Here is a 14,355-nt window from a genome sequence, read left to right on the forward strand (position 1 = left end):
AATACTCCATTGCTCGTTCTCGACAATCTAGCTGCTATAAATTGTCTCCAGTATCACTTCAAAATTTTGCTTTTTTTTTTTTTTTTAATTTTCTATCTCATTTTAGTCTAAACTAATTAAATATGGCGCAGTTATGTACCCTAAATTTTTATCTCGGTTAAAAAGGAAATCTCATACTGTCTTATACCTTGCTATTTACATTATATTCATGTAGATCCAATAACTTGTATTTAAATCACATTTCTAAGATTTTAGAATGGTTGTTCCGGAGTGTGGGACGAGGATAGACTTCCCTTTAAGTGTCACTTCCGGGTAACGTACGGTTTTAATCCGTTTTTGTTTATATTACTCAGTGCTCTGGGAAAATTCAAATTCAAAAGAAAACTTGATATAAGAAGTGAAAGTAAAAAGATGCAGAAATAGAAATGTTTATCCACGCAGTCTTGTGTGCACGCTATGTAAATCTTGATGCGTATCACATTTTTAATCTACCCTACAAATGAAATCATCCTGGTAATGATGGACTCTCCCAGGTAATTAAATGATGATCTATTTGAATGATCTAAAAATACAGGGGGAAAATCTAGTAAACATTTCTTTCTCCTGCTATAATAATAATGTTTTATTCAAGTTAGGAACTGGTATATTAGGTACTTAATATTAGGTAGTTTACTATGTAATTAAGAATAAGCAAGTCAGCGTCATCTCCGACTCGAAGAGTCTTCATAAAAGCCGATTATATTTCCCGATAATAACATTGGCTGAGCTCCTCTTCCCACAAACAGCCTGCTTTCCCAAAACAGATCCAGATTTGAAGGTTACCTAAATAAAGTAAAGTAATCGCCTATTTTTTCAGGCGGAGCTTAACGTCCAACTACCATTTAGTAGGTGTCGTGGACGGAGGCGAATAGCAAACGTACTTTACTATTTCTCATTTAACCATTAAATAAAATCCAAGGCCTAAGACCCGGGAATCGAACCCAGTACCACAATGCATATTAGCGTCGTAGGTCTCGCCTTTAACCGCTCGGCTACCGTGGCGCCCGGGTTCCAATCCAGCTCTGCTGACCCTTAGATTTGTTTTTCTTTCTAGGATCTTCTTAAGAAAACAGCTCCAGGCGACTGTGGCCCTCAAATGTTGAAGCACCATAAATAGATAAAAACACCAAATTGGTAAAAGTGGATTAACACATATTTACCGTTTTTTTTAAAGAATGTTCACAGTAAATGATCTTCAATTACAATAGTAAACAGATCGTGAACGCTTCAATTTAAATGAGGGAATATAACCTTATTCTTTAACTTTTTATCTGGTTATACTTCCATTACATGAGTGGGGCAAAATTATCTTTAATTTTTCAAGTTTCAAGAAAATCTTAAGTAATTGTTTTCAAGATAATTAAAAAACAAAAAATCCTCAAGTTGTAAAGGATTGTTAAAAGTTTGAAATCACTATACTTCCCAGGTGTTGACCTAATATTTACTCCCAAGAAACAAAAAAACAGCTAATTTTCTAAAAAAAATTGTCCAATCAGTGGACTTTTAAAAATAAAGTATCTCTGGCTAAAATTTGATACAACAAGCAATATTTCATCTTGCTATAAGAGTAAAACAAATTACAAAGATATTTATTTAATAATGATAAAAGCTGTAATGTTAGTAGAAACTTCTAACATTATAATCTCTCATCAGAAAGTTTTATTATTCCAATTTACATTTTACTGTACATAATCACCTTAAGTTTAAATAAGTATTGTAAACTATCTTCTTCCTTTTTTTCCTTTTAATAATGTTCCCATTAAGCTTGTTAATATTTAAGTAAAGCATATTTCTTTCCTCATGCGAAAATATATTAAAGCTTAATACTTTCCCAGAACTAAACTCGGCTGTGTTCTAAAATATTTTCTCTTAGAATTATACTAAAGGTTAAATTTATATATTCATTTAATGAAAATTTGTAATAAAATGCAAAGTAAACTTGGTTTTAAGTTTTATACCTCGGATTTAGGATTTAATAAATTAGAGATGTGTGAATGTAGGTCGATCGCTTATGTTCTGATTTTATTTTGCTGTGAAATATTGAAAAAAATAGGGTCTTTACTTTGTCACAATATATTGCTGTTTTTCCTCCAATTTTTTGTGCAGTTCATTCTCCGAATTGACTACCATTTCTATACAATTGTTCATCAATATTCAATGGGGTTGGGCCAGTGATGGGCAAAGTACGCCCCGCGGGCCAACTCCGGCCCACGAAAGTATTTAATCCGCCCCGCCGAGGGTCCATCGACATGGATAGTATATGGCCCGCTATAATTACGTTTTGACGGTCGAGAAGTATAAAGTAGATTCTACTTAGTAGAATAATAGATGCATAACCTATAGGTGAAGCTAAACTAGCCGCGTAGTTACACAAGTGTGTAATGCTGTAATGTTTTTATAATATTATAATTAAAAGCTTTAACACAAAATGCATTTTTTCTATAATTCTGGCCCTCCTCTAGAATTTCTTAAACTTTGTGGCCCCTCCATTAAAAAAGTTTGCCCACCACTGGGTTGGGCAATTCCGCTTAGACTTTGTATCTCAAAGTGTCATTCTAGAAATGCAGTTTTTAAAAATGGATCGTCTCGAAAAATAACTCGAGTTTATTTTACTTTGTTGCAGTTATGTTCAATCACTTTAGAGGCTAGGTTCTTAACTATATTACCAAATCCTTGTAATGTGAGCCTAGGAATATCATAGGATAAGCTCTGTTGTTTTCATGTTGGAGATCCGGGTTTGTCAACCTGAGCTGATCCTCCTGTAAGCTCCTGCATGACGCGTGCCGCTTTTTCTTTCACAGCTTCAACGGACTGTGAATTCGTGTTCCTTTTAATGCAGATTTGACTTTGGGGAACAGATAAAATTCACATGGGGCCAGGTCAGGCGAATAAGGAGGATGGCCTAAAACTGGGATGTTGTACTTGGCTAGAAACGTCGTGCTAGACAATGCAGTGTGAGCCGGCGCGTTGTCTTGATGGAGAACTCCGTGACTTGATCTTCCACAAATCGGATCGTTTTTTCCTTACTCTTTCACGGAGTTGAGCAAGCACCTCACGGTAGTAATGTTGATTAATTATAATCGATATTTTCATCCGTTTTGGACGTGGAAGGGCGACCCAGGCGGTCATCATCTCCGATGCCTTCTCGACCATCTTGGAAACGCTTGAACCACTCAAATACTCGCGCACGTAATTAACATTCATCGCCATAAACTTCTTTTAATAAAAGATAAGTGTTTCAGTAGCGGTTTTACCCAGTATCATGTGAAATTTCACGCCAATTCGTTGCTCTACTACATGTGTAGTATCATGTTTTCGGCAAAACGAAACTAACACCTCTTACACAAACGACGATTCCGGTCAGACAGATTTCTCTACAAACACGTGAGGCGCTGCAATCGAAAGAGAAGGCTTTACGCTGCACAGCTGTCGGTCGTTAAGATTTGGCACATGCATAGTTCTTCTGTTTAGCAGCATCAGTCTCGTTATTTAATAGCCACACCTCGTATTAGGGTCTCATTTTGTGGGAACCGTGGTTTTGAATGTCAGAGCTCAATGCTCCTAAAGCTGTGATGTATTGAGCGAGTAATAAAAAAAAGAAACATTAGAAATAGTTTTCTGACATGACTTAGTTGTTAAAGTCGACTTCCTGACTTCCTTTTAGTTTCTTACTGGACGTTGTTGATCCCAAAAGAGTGTAAACGCGGCCTACATTACAATTTTATGTTTTTAACTGAGGTTAAAGCTCTATACAAATTAAAACTCAACAAAAAAGAAACACAAATTAAACACACTTTACAAACAAACAAAATACTGCCCATTAACACATAAAATATAGTCCATAAAAATGTAGAACTGGCAGGAAATAGAACATAAAATTTAATGGGTTTTCACAGTGGAAAAAAGTAGGAAGGGGAGGGAAATGTAATAAAAAGTTAAATGAAAACAAAGGTAGTCTAATTATTAGGAATATCATCTCCTTTGGTCTACATCGTATCCATCAACTCATCTTGCAATCTAAACTATAAATGGAACTCTCTGGGACTATTAAAACTAAAATTCTTCTTTCAACATAAGATTTTATTTTTAAACATTCGAGAACAACTTACTATACTTTATTCCAGTGTGAAACATCTGTCTGCTTTTCTAATTCTAGGATATTTGCCAGAAACTATTCCCTTATCCAGTGATCGTATATTTATGGAAGAACAGATGTTAAAATAGTTCCAACATTGTTTAAGAGAGACCTGCAGTATGCTTTGCTTGCTATTTATTGCTATTAAGTTATTTTTTCCTTTAAATTAATTGTTATTTTTATTTATTTATTTTTCTAGAAAATGTTGACTCTAGTATGGATGAGTCATCTACAACATTGAAATGTAACAGTTCTACAGATTCAGGAAAAGATGATCACTCGCTAATTACTAGTAATTCCTCAACTTCCTCAAATTCAAATGAAGGTAAAATTAACAAGTATATTAGAAAAAAATAAAATAAAATATCAACCAAGTTATTAATAATGCCTTACCTCGGGAAGTGAATTTAGCTCTGCACTATCTTAATCCCCAATGAGCCCTTGTGGGACACCCAGAAAAACAAAAAACACATAGTCTGGTGATCTGGACTCCATACCGAGAACTATCTTCTTAGAATTCATTGCAGTCCTATCGAATTAACAGCCTTAAGGAGATAACGCAGAAGTCACGACCAAAAATACTGAAACTAATTTCTTCACAGCGTGAATAAGGGTGTGGATTCTTCCTCTATTCATAGAATCTACAAAAGAGGTTCGGTACAAACTCTTCACTTACAGATGTTTACTTAATGATATCCATTACAGGTTTCTAGAACCAGTGGCCTGAACGAAATCCACTGAAGACACCTCTGGATAAACCGTATATAAACATAGAGGCCGTAAATCTCTGGAATATACTCGTATCTCTGTAAACTGGGATATTCACCATTGTCAGGCTAAAAGAGGGTATATTAGAGCCTATTTTGGCCAATCTATTCTCTCCCTCTTCCTAGACTAAGAGAAAAACTTTTTAAAGGAACCAGCTGATCTTTCTAGTCTTGCAGAACATTCCAAAGTGGAGGTAAAGACCTAAGAGTTGCGTGCCTTTAACGGAGCTTGGCTATCGGAGCTACTCTAAAAATTTACAGTTAGTACCTTCTTATTGCTATAAGAAGAAGAAGAAGAAGTCTTTATTTACAAAAAAGCAAAAGCTGATGTACATACTCGTACATGTGAAAAGAAAAATTTACAGCTCCGATATTAAAAATTATGCAAAAGCAGAGTGCTATACCGGATGGCTCTTACCTACCCATCTCACTATACTTGCATCTGATGATGGCAACATTTATATAGAACTCTTTAAATTCGTAAAAAAACAACAGAATAACGTTGTAATTAATCAAAAAAAGACGCTCGTCATGTATAGGGTTTATAGAGTGGACAATTAAGGAATCAAAAAGCAAAACCCAAAATTACAATGGAGGTAAAGAAGACAACAAAGTAAATATTTCTAAGATAATCATTGATTTTATTTTGGATATATTAGCACGCAAAGATATTTGTTCGAACAGCCAACATTTAAGTGGCAGATTTGCTAAGTACAAGAGGCCAGAAACCTAGGGGAAAAAATACTTTTTCGTAATAAATATCAAGTAAGAAAACAATAATATTTCCATAAAGACAACGTGGTCATTGACCACATTGTTGTAAGAATATAATATTCTTTATTTTTAGTAATAATATTAAAGAAACAAGTTTCGGACTAACTTTTATTCCCTGATTTGCACGTTAATTGCCTCTTTAATCAAAACTCTTTTTTTATGGGAGCCTAATGTCTATTCAAACAAATCAGCAAACATTCAAACTTGAAGACAAATAGTATATTTTTTTGGCTTTAAAACATGAAACTCTGATTCAGTGAAATGTGTTTGTGATTGAGGAATCAATAAATTAATTTCAAATATGAGAGCTATAATAAAAGCCAACTATATTTCTTTACCAACAATTGTGGACATGGTTTATACAAATATATTTCAAAATATGGTTTAAAATGATGCTTTATAAACCAATTAAGTTAATGGACTATCCATTATATTCTACAAAATTGAAAATATAGATTCTATAGAACTCTGTATTTTTCTTTGAAAAAAAGGGGTCAAACATAACTTCCATTTCTAAGTTCCGTAAAAACATTGAAACCCATATAAGAAGGAGCCGAATGGGGGAAAATCTGATAAAGAGGGAATTAGGACGATTTGCTTTTGCAAGTTGGAAACCGAGATTATGAACCTCAGTCTGAAGGAACACAAGAAAACTTTGCATTTACCAAGCATTTTCTTTGTAGAAGAATAAAGATGTCGTTCGTATTATTTTGTTCATGACTAGTCTAATTAATTTTTAAAACTTTAAAATTCCTGATTGTATAGAATTAAACAGCTTGCACTGAGACAACGGCAAACAAGCAGTTGTGCTAGTTGAATTGTTGTCTAGTCATCTTTTTAGTGAGGAAATATTGAGGCGTGATGCTCTCCTTACTACTTAAAGGTCTAACAAAGTTTATTAATTATGAATTCCAGTTCTCACTTAAGAAATTAATTTCCGTTCCTTATCTAATCCTAACTTTTTCCTCACAACGGTGATCTCAGAGGTAATGGTGAAATCAAAGAAAAATTTCAATGATACATTTTTTTTTAAGTTAATTTAGTTTTCAATAATTATTAATTACTCTTTGTTACAGATTTGGACACAATTTGCTGTAAGAGTGATTTCCAATGGATGATCAGCAAAGAAGCCGAAGATTGCGCCAATCGTATTAAAGAAGAAAATCATTTAAAGCGTGGACGTGAATTAACCCGAAGAGATGAAAAACTATTATCACCAAATTTAAAACCAGAAATACGACTGCGTAAAACTTCGACAAGTTTGGACAGATCGGCTAGACGTTCCACTAGAAGAGAAAGAGATCATAAATGTCGTTCGTCAAATTTTAAATATCTCCATTCGCCGACTAGACATCAAAGAGAATGTTACCATGACTATCCATTACAGTATATTGACTATGGCGAGAGAATGGCTCCACCATCTCCACATCATGACTGCCGGATACCGTACTTTTATCGGCCACCTCTGCCTTGTGACTATCCCTACAGATATTTGGCTAAGGTGCAAGTTTTACTACTGCACCATGTTGCAGATTTTATAATTTTTATGAGTTTAAAACACAAATGTAGGTTCTACTTAGAAATGCACTAAGAAATGTGTGACTTTGTGGATAATAATAGGTATTAAGTGTATTTTAATTTCACATGATTTAAAAAAAAAGTAAAATTTATTTTACTTGCTTACAAAACTAATTTTTGTTTTAGACTCAGTTTCAAGTTAACAATTAAAAGCATCATTTTAAACAGAAATAGATACATTCTATAATTGAGAAGTTTATTTCATTTTTATTGTAGTAATAACAATATATACATATATGTATTCAGTAGTTTCGATGTAGGTTTTAATAAATTATTGCAGCTTACGATTTCTTTTAAAATATTAATTTATTATAACCTACACCGAAACTTCGTAGAAAAATTCACAATGTCATTATTGATGAGTCCAATGTTTATTGAAGGTTTACAGGCAATCCTAGAAAGCAAAGGAATTTTGAAGTTATTCTCTATTTCTCTTTCCTCTCTTGCTCAGCCAAGTGTTAATTTCGTAAGGATCGTCCTCCGCCAGCTTCCTCAAGTTATAATAATTATTTATCTTAGTGTAGGGATGTGGATATTCCGATGAATGTATAAATAACCCATGTTACCCAAATGTAACTATTACCCACGTTATAACCATGTATAAATCAATTTATAACAGGAAAAATTAGTAATTCGCAAGCCCTGTTCCTGTTCTAAAATTATTACCAGAATTCATTGTAAAAATTATTTAAATTTTGTCAAGAATTATTGTTTTGTTCTTTTCTTTTTGTTTGTTTGTTGTAATTTGAGGTGCTTCTTGTAGTACAAAGCCGGTCTCTGTATTTTCTTGATAAAGACAACACTGTCCGTCACAGGGTAGTGAGCTCCTAGGAAGGGGAAAATCTAAGGATTTTTGGATTCGTGCTTAGTATCTACTTGTGGGGTTAACATTGCTCTTACCACTGAGCTAGACTGTTCCCTAGTTATTATTACTATTTTTATTTATTTTAATTTAAGGTACGTCAACATTTGAGATCATTGGTACCTAGAGCCTTTTTTTCTACTGTTCATTCACAAATGATCGTCCGAAGGTTCATCACTATTCTTTTGTTGGGGTTAAAAAATATTAAAATTCAACTTTTGTATTGCTATTGGTGCAGCAGATGTAAATATATTTTGCTTTTTATTTTATTTACTTCCCTTATCACTGATAAGAGGATGCTAGAAAATTGACTCAATTTTGATTCAATAAGTACAATCAGATGGAAGCCTTTTCCATAACGATTTCTGTCTTATTTCTTTATTTATTTTAGCTCTCTATTTTCTCTTGAATGATTATGCTAGTTCATATTGTACGAAATCAATAATTAGTAATATGTATTTTAATTGTTTACAGCCCACCACAGAATTACAAGAACAGCTGAGACGACTAGAAAGTGACAAAGAGTCACTATCATTACAAGTTGCAGTTTTAACAGATCAAGTGGATGCACAATCCGAAAAGATCAATGATTTAGAAAAAGCACTTTCCGAACAGAAGAGACAGCTAACAGCCTCAGAGGATTTACTTCAGAGGGTGAGCAATATTTTTGTTTTAATAAAATCACTGTGTTTGTTAACAGTAGAAATAATATTAAATCACTAAATTCATTATTCTAATAGGAGTTTAATTTTTTTTTATTTTGTATTTAAAATAATTGTATATTTGTGAATGGAAGAAGGAAGTAGGTTATATTATATCCGTATGAAGAAGTTTTAGTTATAAAAAATTCACAAGTCATTAATTATAAATTTGATATTACAAATTGGTATTTTTATTTCAGAGAAAATGTTCAAGTTGATTTTAAGAATTTAATGGTTGAATAAGTTGATATCCACAATTTACTGCCATGTATTAAATAAAATCAGTTACCTACTTCTAATAAATTATTTCAATATTTTTTTCTCTCTCTGTCTCCTACTAAGAGGAATTATTGCTACCTTGATGAATTTTTTGAAAGTGGATTTTCACTAAATGGTTTTGAAAGGTCACCAAAATACGAGAAAAATTTGGATAAGATATGACCTGTATTTGTGCTATGTTTTTGGCAACAGAATATCTCAAAAATAAAATTTGCGGAATGATTGATATACCGTTTATTCGCCACTTTTATGGTAATACTACTTACGTATTTCTCCCAAATTCCGTCATCCAATAAAAAAGCTATGACTTTTCATTTTTTTGGCAATTTTACGAGAAAATTGATTTCTTTGGGATCAGGTTTCTCAGGGAATTGTTACTACAAGCATTGCTCTAAAATGCTACATCAGAATGTGAATAATATTAAATTACTTTTAGCATTGCAATACATTCATATTTCAAGAACTTAGTGTGACTGGAAGGGTGGTTCTTCTATTAAATAGAAATAAAATTAATTATCTGACTATAAAAATCAAGACATTTGTATTCAAATCAGATTTTTGGTTTTAATTTTATTGTCTGTGACCTCCAATGGTGGCAGAAATAGTAATCTATGATGCACTTGGCATCCAGGAATTAGATTAGATTAGATAGTAGATGGGACGGGACCTATGCCCCAAGGCACCGCAGCCACAGAAGACTTATTGTGCCAGTCCCTTCTTAGTTCTAGTAGGCGAACCCTCCCCTCCTAAAGAGGTCAAGGACTTTCCCTACTAGTTCTTTTTGCGCTACTATCTCCTTCGGCCTCAACGTTCCAAAGGTTTCATAGCGCAAACGTTCGATTGCAACGCAATCGAACAACAGGTGAGAGGCCGTTTCCTCCTCTTCCTGACATAATCTGCACAACGGCTCCGAGCTGATAAGCCCCACCTTGCGCAGATGCTTCTTGAACCTACCGTGCCCCGTGAATAGGCCTGTAATCAGAGTAATCTGATTTCTGCCCAAACACAGGGTCTCTTTGGATCTTTGCTTACACAGCCAAGGCATCAAGGTCTTGCTGTGTTTAACCCCAGGACACATCACCCAGTTCTTTTCGTGCTCCCTCCAGATCCAATCTCTGAGAGCCGCGCGAACCGAACCCCTGGTGATCCCCAGGACAGGCTCTGGACCGATGAAAGGAGTGTTAGCCCCATTCCTGGCCAGATAATCAGCTTTTTCATTCCCTTCAATACCCACATGACCCGGCACCCATTCCAACCGAACTTTGTTGTGCCGCGCCAGTAGTTCTAGGGCCTTCCTGCATTCCCAGACCAGGGAAGAGGTGATTCTGAAGGATACGAGAGCCTTCAGTGCAGCCTGGCTGTCCGAAAAGATGCGAATCTCCCTATTTCTAGGTTCCATCCGCAGGTTTTCTTCAGCGCATATTTTAATAGCAAAAACCTCGGCCTGGAAGACTGTGGCGTATCTCCCAAGAGATCTCTCAATGAGTACCTCGGGTTTGACCCCATACACTCCAGACCCAGTCCCACAGTCCATCTTGGAGCCATCGGTAAACCAAATGCCTCCCTTCCGGTACTGATCCGTCCAGTTTACCCTCCATTCAGTCCTCGGTTTAATACACACCTGAAAAGGAGTCTCGAAACTGTATTTAGGACAGATACTGTCCCCTGCCATGTCAATAACCGACCCAGGGTCGACCTTATCTGAAATAATCATATGGCCAATGCAGGAACTTATACGCCTCCATTGCCCATTGCTCGCCATTCTGTACGCACTGGCCCTTGCCTCCGCCTGAATAACATATTGAAGCGGAGCCAACCCCAGAAGTACCTCCAGCGCCGCAGTAGGGGTGCTACTAAAGGCCCCCGTGATCATCAGACAGGCCAGTCTCTGCACCCTTGCTAGAGCCTTAATTGCCGTCTGTTGTTCAGTCTTCCTCCACCACACCACTGAACCGTACGTGATGATAGGTATGACTGTACGTGTGTAGAGCCAGTGGGTCATCTTTGGGCTAAGACCCCACGTCTTCCCACAGGTTCTAGTTATTCCACAAAGGGCCTGTTTAGCCCTTAATGTAACTCTCTCTATCTGCGCCTTCCAAGTGAGTCTGGTATCCAGGACAATGCCCAAATACTTGACCTCACCCGACACATCCAGAGTTTTACCAAAAAATCGAAGGTTTTTGTAGCTCTCCTTGTCCCTTCTCCTTGTAAAGGGAACCAGAGTAGTTTTAGAAGGGTTCACTGAAAGCTCTACCCTTCTACACCAATTTTCTATAACCTTGAGAGCTTCCTGCATGAGTTCAGCCACGATTGTCTCATGTCTACCCCTGACCACTACAGAAATATCATCTGCATAGCCAAGGACCGAGAACCCACGAAGGTCTAGCACCTCAAGTAACTCATCTACGACCATACACCAAAGGAGCGGGGATAGAACCCCCCCCTGAGGGCACCCCCTAACTGTCGTTAACTCCAGCGATTCCCCAAAAAGGGTCGCTGTAATTCTCCTTGACGATAGCATGTTACAGATCCATCTTGAAACAGTGGACTCTACGCCATGTCTATCCATCGCCAAGGCAATTGAACTGTAGGTAGTGTTGCTGAAGGCACCCTCAATATCCAGAAACACGCCCACAGCTGTCTCCTTGCAAAATACCGAAGCCTCCAACTCCTTAACCAGGCAATGGAGGGCTGTCTCGCAAGATTTGCCTGTTTGGCAGGCATGCTGATTGGCATGCAGAGGCCGTTGCTTTAAAGCCACCTCCTTAATATACATGTCAATCAGTTTTTCTAGCACCTTCAACATGAACGATGTTAGACTAATTGGTCTAAATTCCTTCGCCTGGGTATGAGTTCTCTTCCCGGGCTTTGGAATAAAGATAATTTTTACAGGCCTCCATGCCCTAGGGACATGGTTGAGTGCCAAGCATGCCCTCATTATCCTGCATAAAATAGGAGTAATTAAATCTTTCCCCTGCTGCAAAAGGGCAGGGAAAATGCCATCAGGACCCGGGGATTTATAGGGCTTAAAATAGTTGACCGCCCAGACCACCTTATTGTAGGTAATGCAGTATTTAGCCACGGCCCAGGTTTCTCTGGTCCCCCGACACCTATCGGGTCCCAGAGTATCCTCACCATGCTGTCCTGACTCAATTACCTTCGAATCGGGAAAATGAGTTCTCATGAGACACTCCAATGTGTCTCTCCCCGATTTGGTAAAAATCCCTTCCTCGTTCCTGATGGTACCCAGGGCACCCCCTGGACTTTTTGATATTATGCGATGGAGCCTAGCCCCCTCCGAGGTCATCTCTACCTCTTCACAGAGCTTCCTCCAAGCATCTCTTTTAGCCTTTCTAATGGCTATGTTGTAAGAAGTTAGGGCCTCACGGTACTCCTTCCATGTACCCCTTCTTTTAGCTACATTGAACAGTTTCCTAACTTTTCTGCGGAGCTCCTTCAGCTGGTTATTCCACCAGCCTACTTTCCTGTTAGATGTCATCACTGTCTCCGCACAGTTCTCCCAGTAGGCCTCCTTGATGACGCCCTGAAGTCTCTCAGCAGCTTCATCAATGTCCATCCGGGTCCTAAAGTTATTGTTGACTGTATCAATGTTTGCGCTGAGATCCCGTCTAAACGAGTCCCAGTCTGTTCTCCTAGGGTTTCTGTAAGTAACCACCTCCTTACAGTCAAACCCAATGTCGAACCTAATGTACATGTGATCCGAAAGTGAGGGGACCCCCGACACATGCCAGTTCCTAACAAGGGTCGATACAAAATTAGTTCCCAAAGTTAGGTCGATCACTTCCCTACGAATAGAGTTGTGGAAGGTGGGTTCTTCTCCCTCATTTATAACATGCAAATTATTCGCACTAATGAAGTCCAGAAGATACTTACCTCTCTGATTGGTTCCTGAGCTGCCCCATACCTCATTATGGGAATTAGCATCACACCCAATCAGTAGTTGCAGTCCTCTCTCCCTACACCGGTTGGTCAGATACTGCATCTCCTCCGATGGGGGAGGGACTGTAGAGTCATATGGAAGATAAGTCGAGGCCACGACAATCTCCCTGGCCTCCTTATCCACATGTAGCTTCACCTTTATTGCGGTCTGGTCTCTGAAACAAAATTCCATTAGCAGTAAAGAGGTAATGTTTTCCCTAACAAAAATACATGTCCTTGGCATCCAGGAATACTATTAAAACATTTTGTGCAAAAAAAAAGCTACACAAAACAAAAAAAAAAGCTAGGGAGTAATTCAGATCTGGGCTATCTTGGCCTTATTTACACCATTGAAAATAAACAAATTGCTTGCCGTTTGCTTTTTATGTTTATTTATATTTTAAAACAGGGCTGCTATTTAAAACAATTAATCTTGAATTTGTTTTGTTCAGCCATTTTTATCGTGGTAGTATCTAATAATTTTACTTGTAATTATTTATTGAATTTATATTTATATTTAAGAAAGCACACATCATTATTTTATATATAATTTTTATGTATATATTTTTTTTAAGGAAATGCTGACGAGATCCTCATTGGAAACTCAGAAACTCGAGTTGTTGGCTGTTGTATCTGAGCTGAAACGACATGAGACGGCCCTTGAAAGGGATAATATGGAGTTGAGAGATAGATTAGCCGAAGAAAAACGAAGAAACAAACCTCCTCTGGCTCCGAGATCCCATCTTTACCCTACAGCTTCCACACCGACCAATCTCGTGGTTTGTGCTCCCTTATTTTAGCTATTATCAATTCAGTCTTTTCTAGTTATTGATTATAGGATGTCTGGATATTTACATATATGTTTATTTTAAAATACGGGTTATTATTTTTGGTGACTGAATCATTGATTCAAAAGAAGTACAAATGTTTATGTCTATTAATGTACACATAAACAGTCAGGGCAGAAGACCATCCTTAGATGTAACAATGTAAAAAATGTTATAATTGTTAATAGCGTAAGCCCTGAAAATGATCTAGTTCCTAGTTCTCGAAAGCTTAGCAAAAAATAATAAAATAATTATAATGTTTTCGTATTTCTATTCAAACCTTATTTAAATTCATTTATTTGCAACTTAAATGAATAGGAGTACAAATCAATTCATTAGGAAGTGGAACTAGGATTCAATCTGTATTTGATTTTCTTTCTTTAGGAGCCTGAACTTCTTGTACCGAGGCTGGCAGAGCCCTGAGAAAGATCCGGATATAGTTAACGACAAGCTC

General features: G+C 36.8%; 1 protein-coding gene across 9 annotated transcripts in view; it reads left to right on the forward strand.

Annotated features, from left to right (window-relative positions):
- The window catches only part of Liprin-beta (liprin-beta 1), a 183,757-nt gene that overhangs the window by 159,042 nt on the left and 10,360 nt on the right, over positions 1–14,355 (forward strand). For 5 of the 9 annotated variants that reach the window (XM_074140283.1, XM_074140282.1, XM_074140286.1 and 2 more), the window contains 4 exons: positions 4,374–4,499; positions 6,792–7,216; positions 8,630–8,809; positions 13,650–13,853. In XM_074140283.1, coding sequence (XP_073996384.1) covers positions 4,374–4,499; positions 6,792–7,216; positions 8,630–8,809; positions 13,650–13,853 — 935 coding nt within the window. The remainder of the gene's footprint in view (positions 1–4,373; positions 4,500–6,791; positions 7,217–8,629; positions 8,810–13,649; positions 13,854–14,355) is intronic. The other 4 variants (XM_074140289.1, XM_074140287.1, XM_074140288.1 and 1 more) reach the window with 1 other exon arrangement.

The sequence above is a fragment of the Rhodnius prolixus genome, unplaced genomic scaffold (assembly GCF_049639745.1).
Source record: "Rhodnius prolixus isolate KJV_2025 unplaced genomic scaffold, Rpr scaffold_6, whole genome shotgun sequence".
Classification (NCBI taxonomy): domain Eukaryota; kingdom Metazoa; phylum Arthropoda; class Insecta; order Hemiptera; family Reduviidae; genus Rhodnius; species Rhodnius prolixus.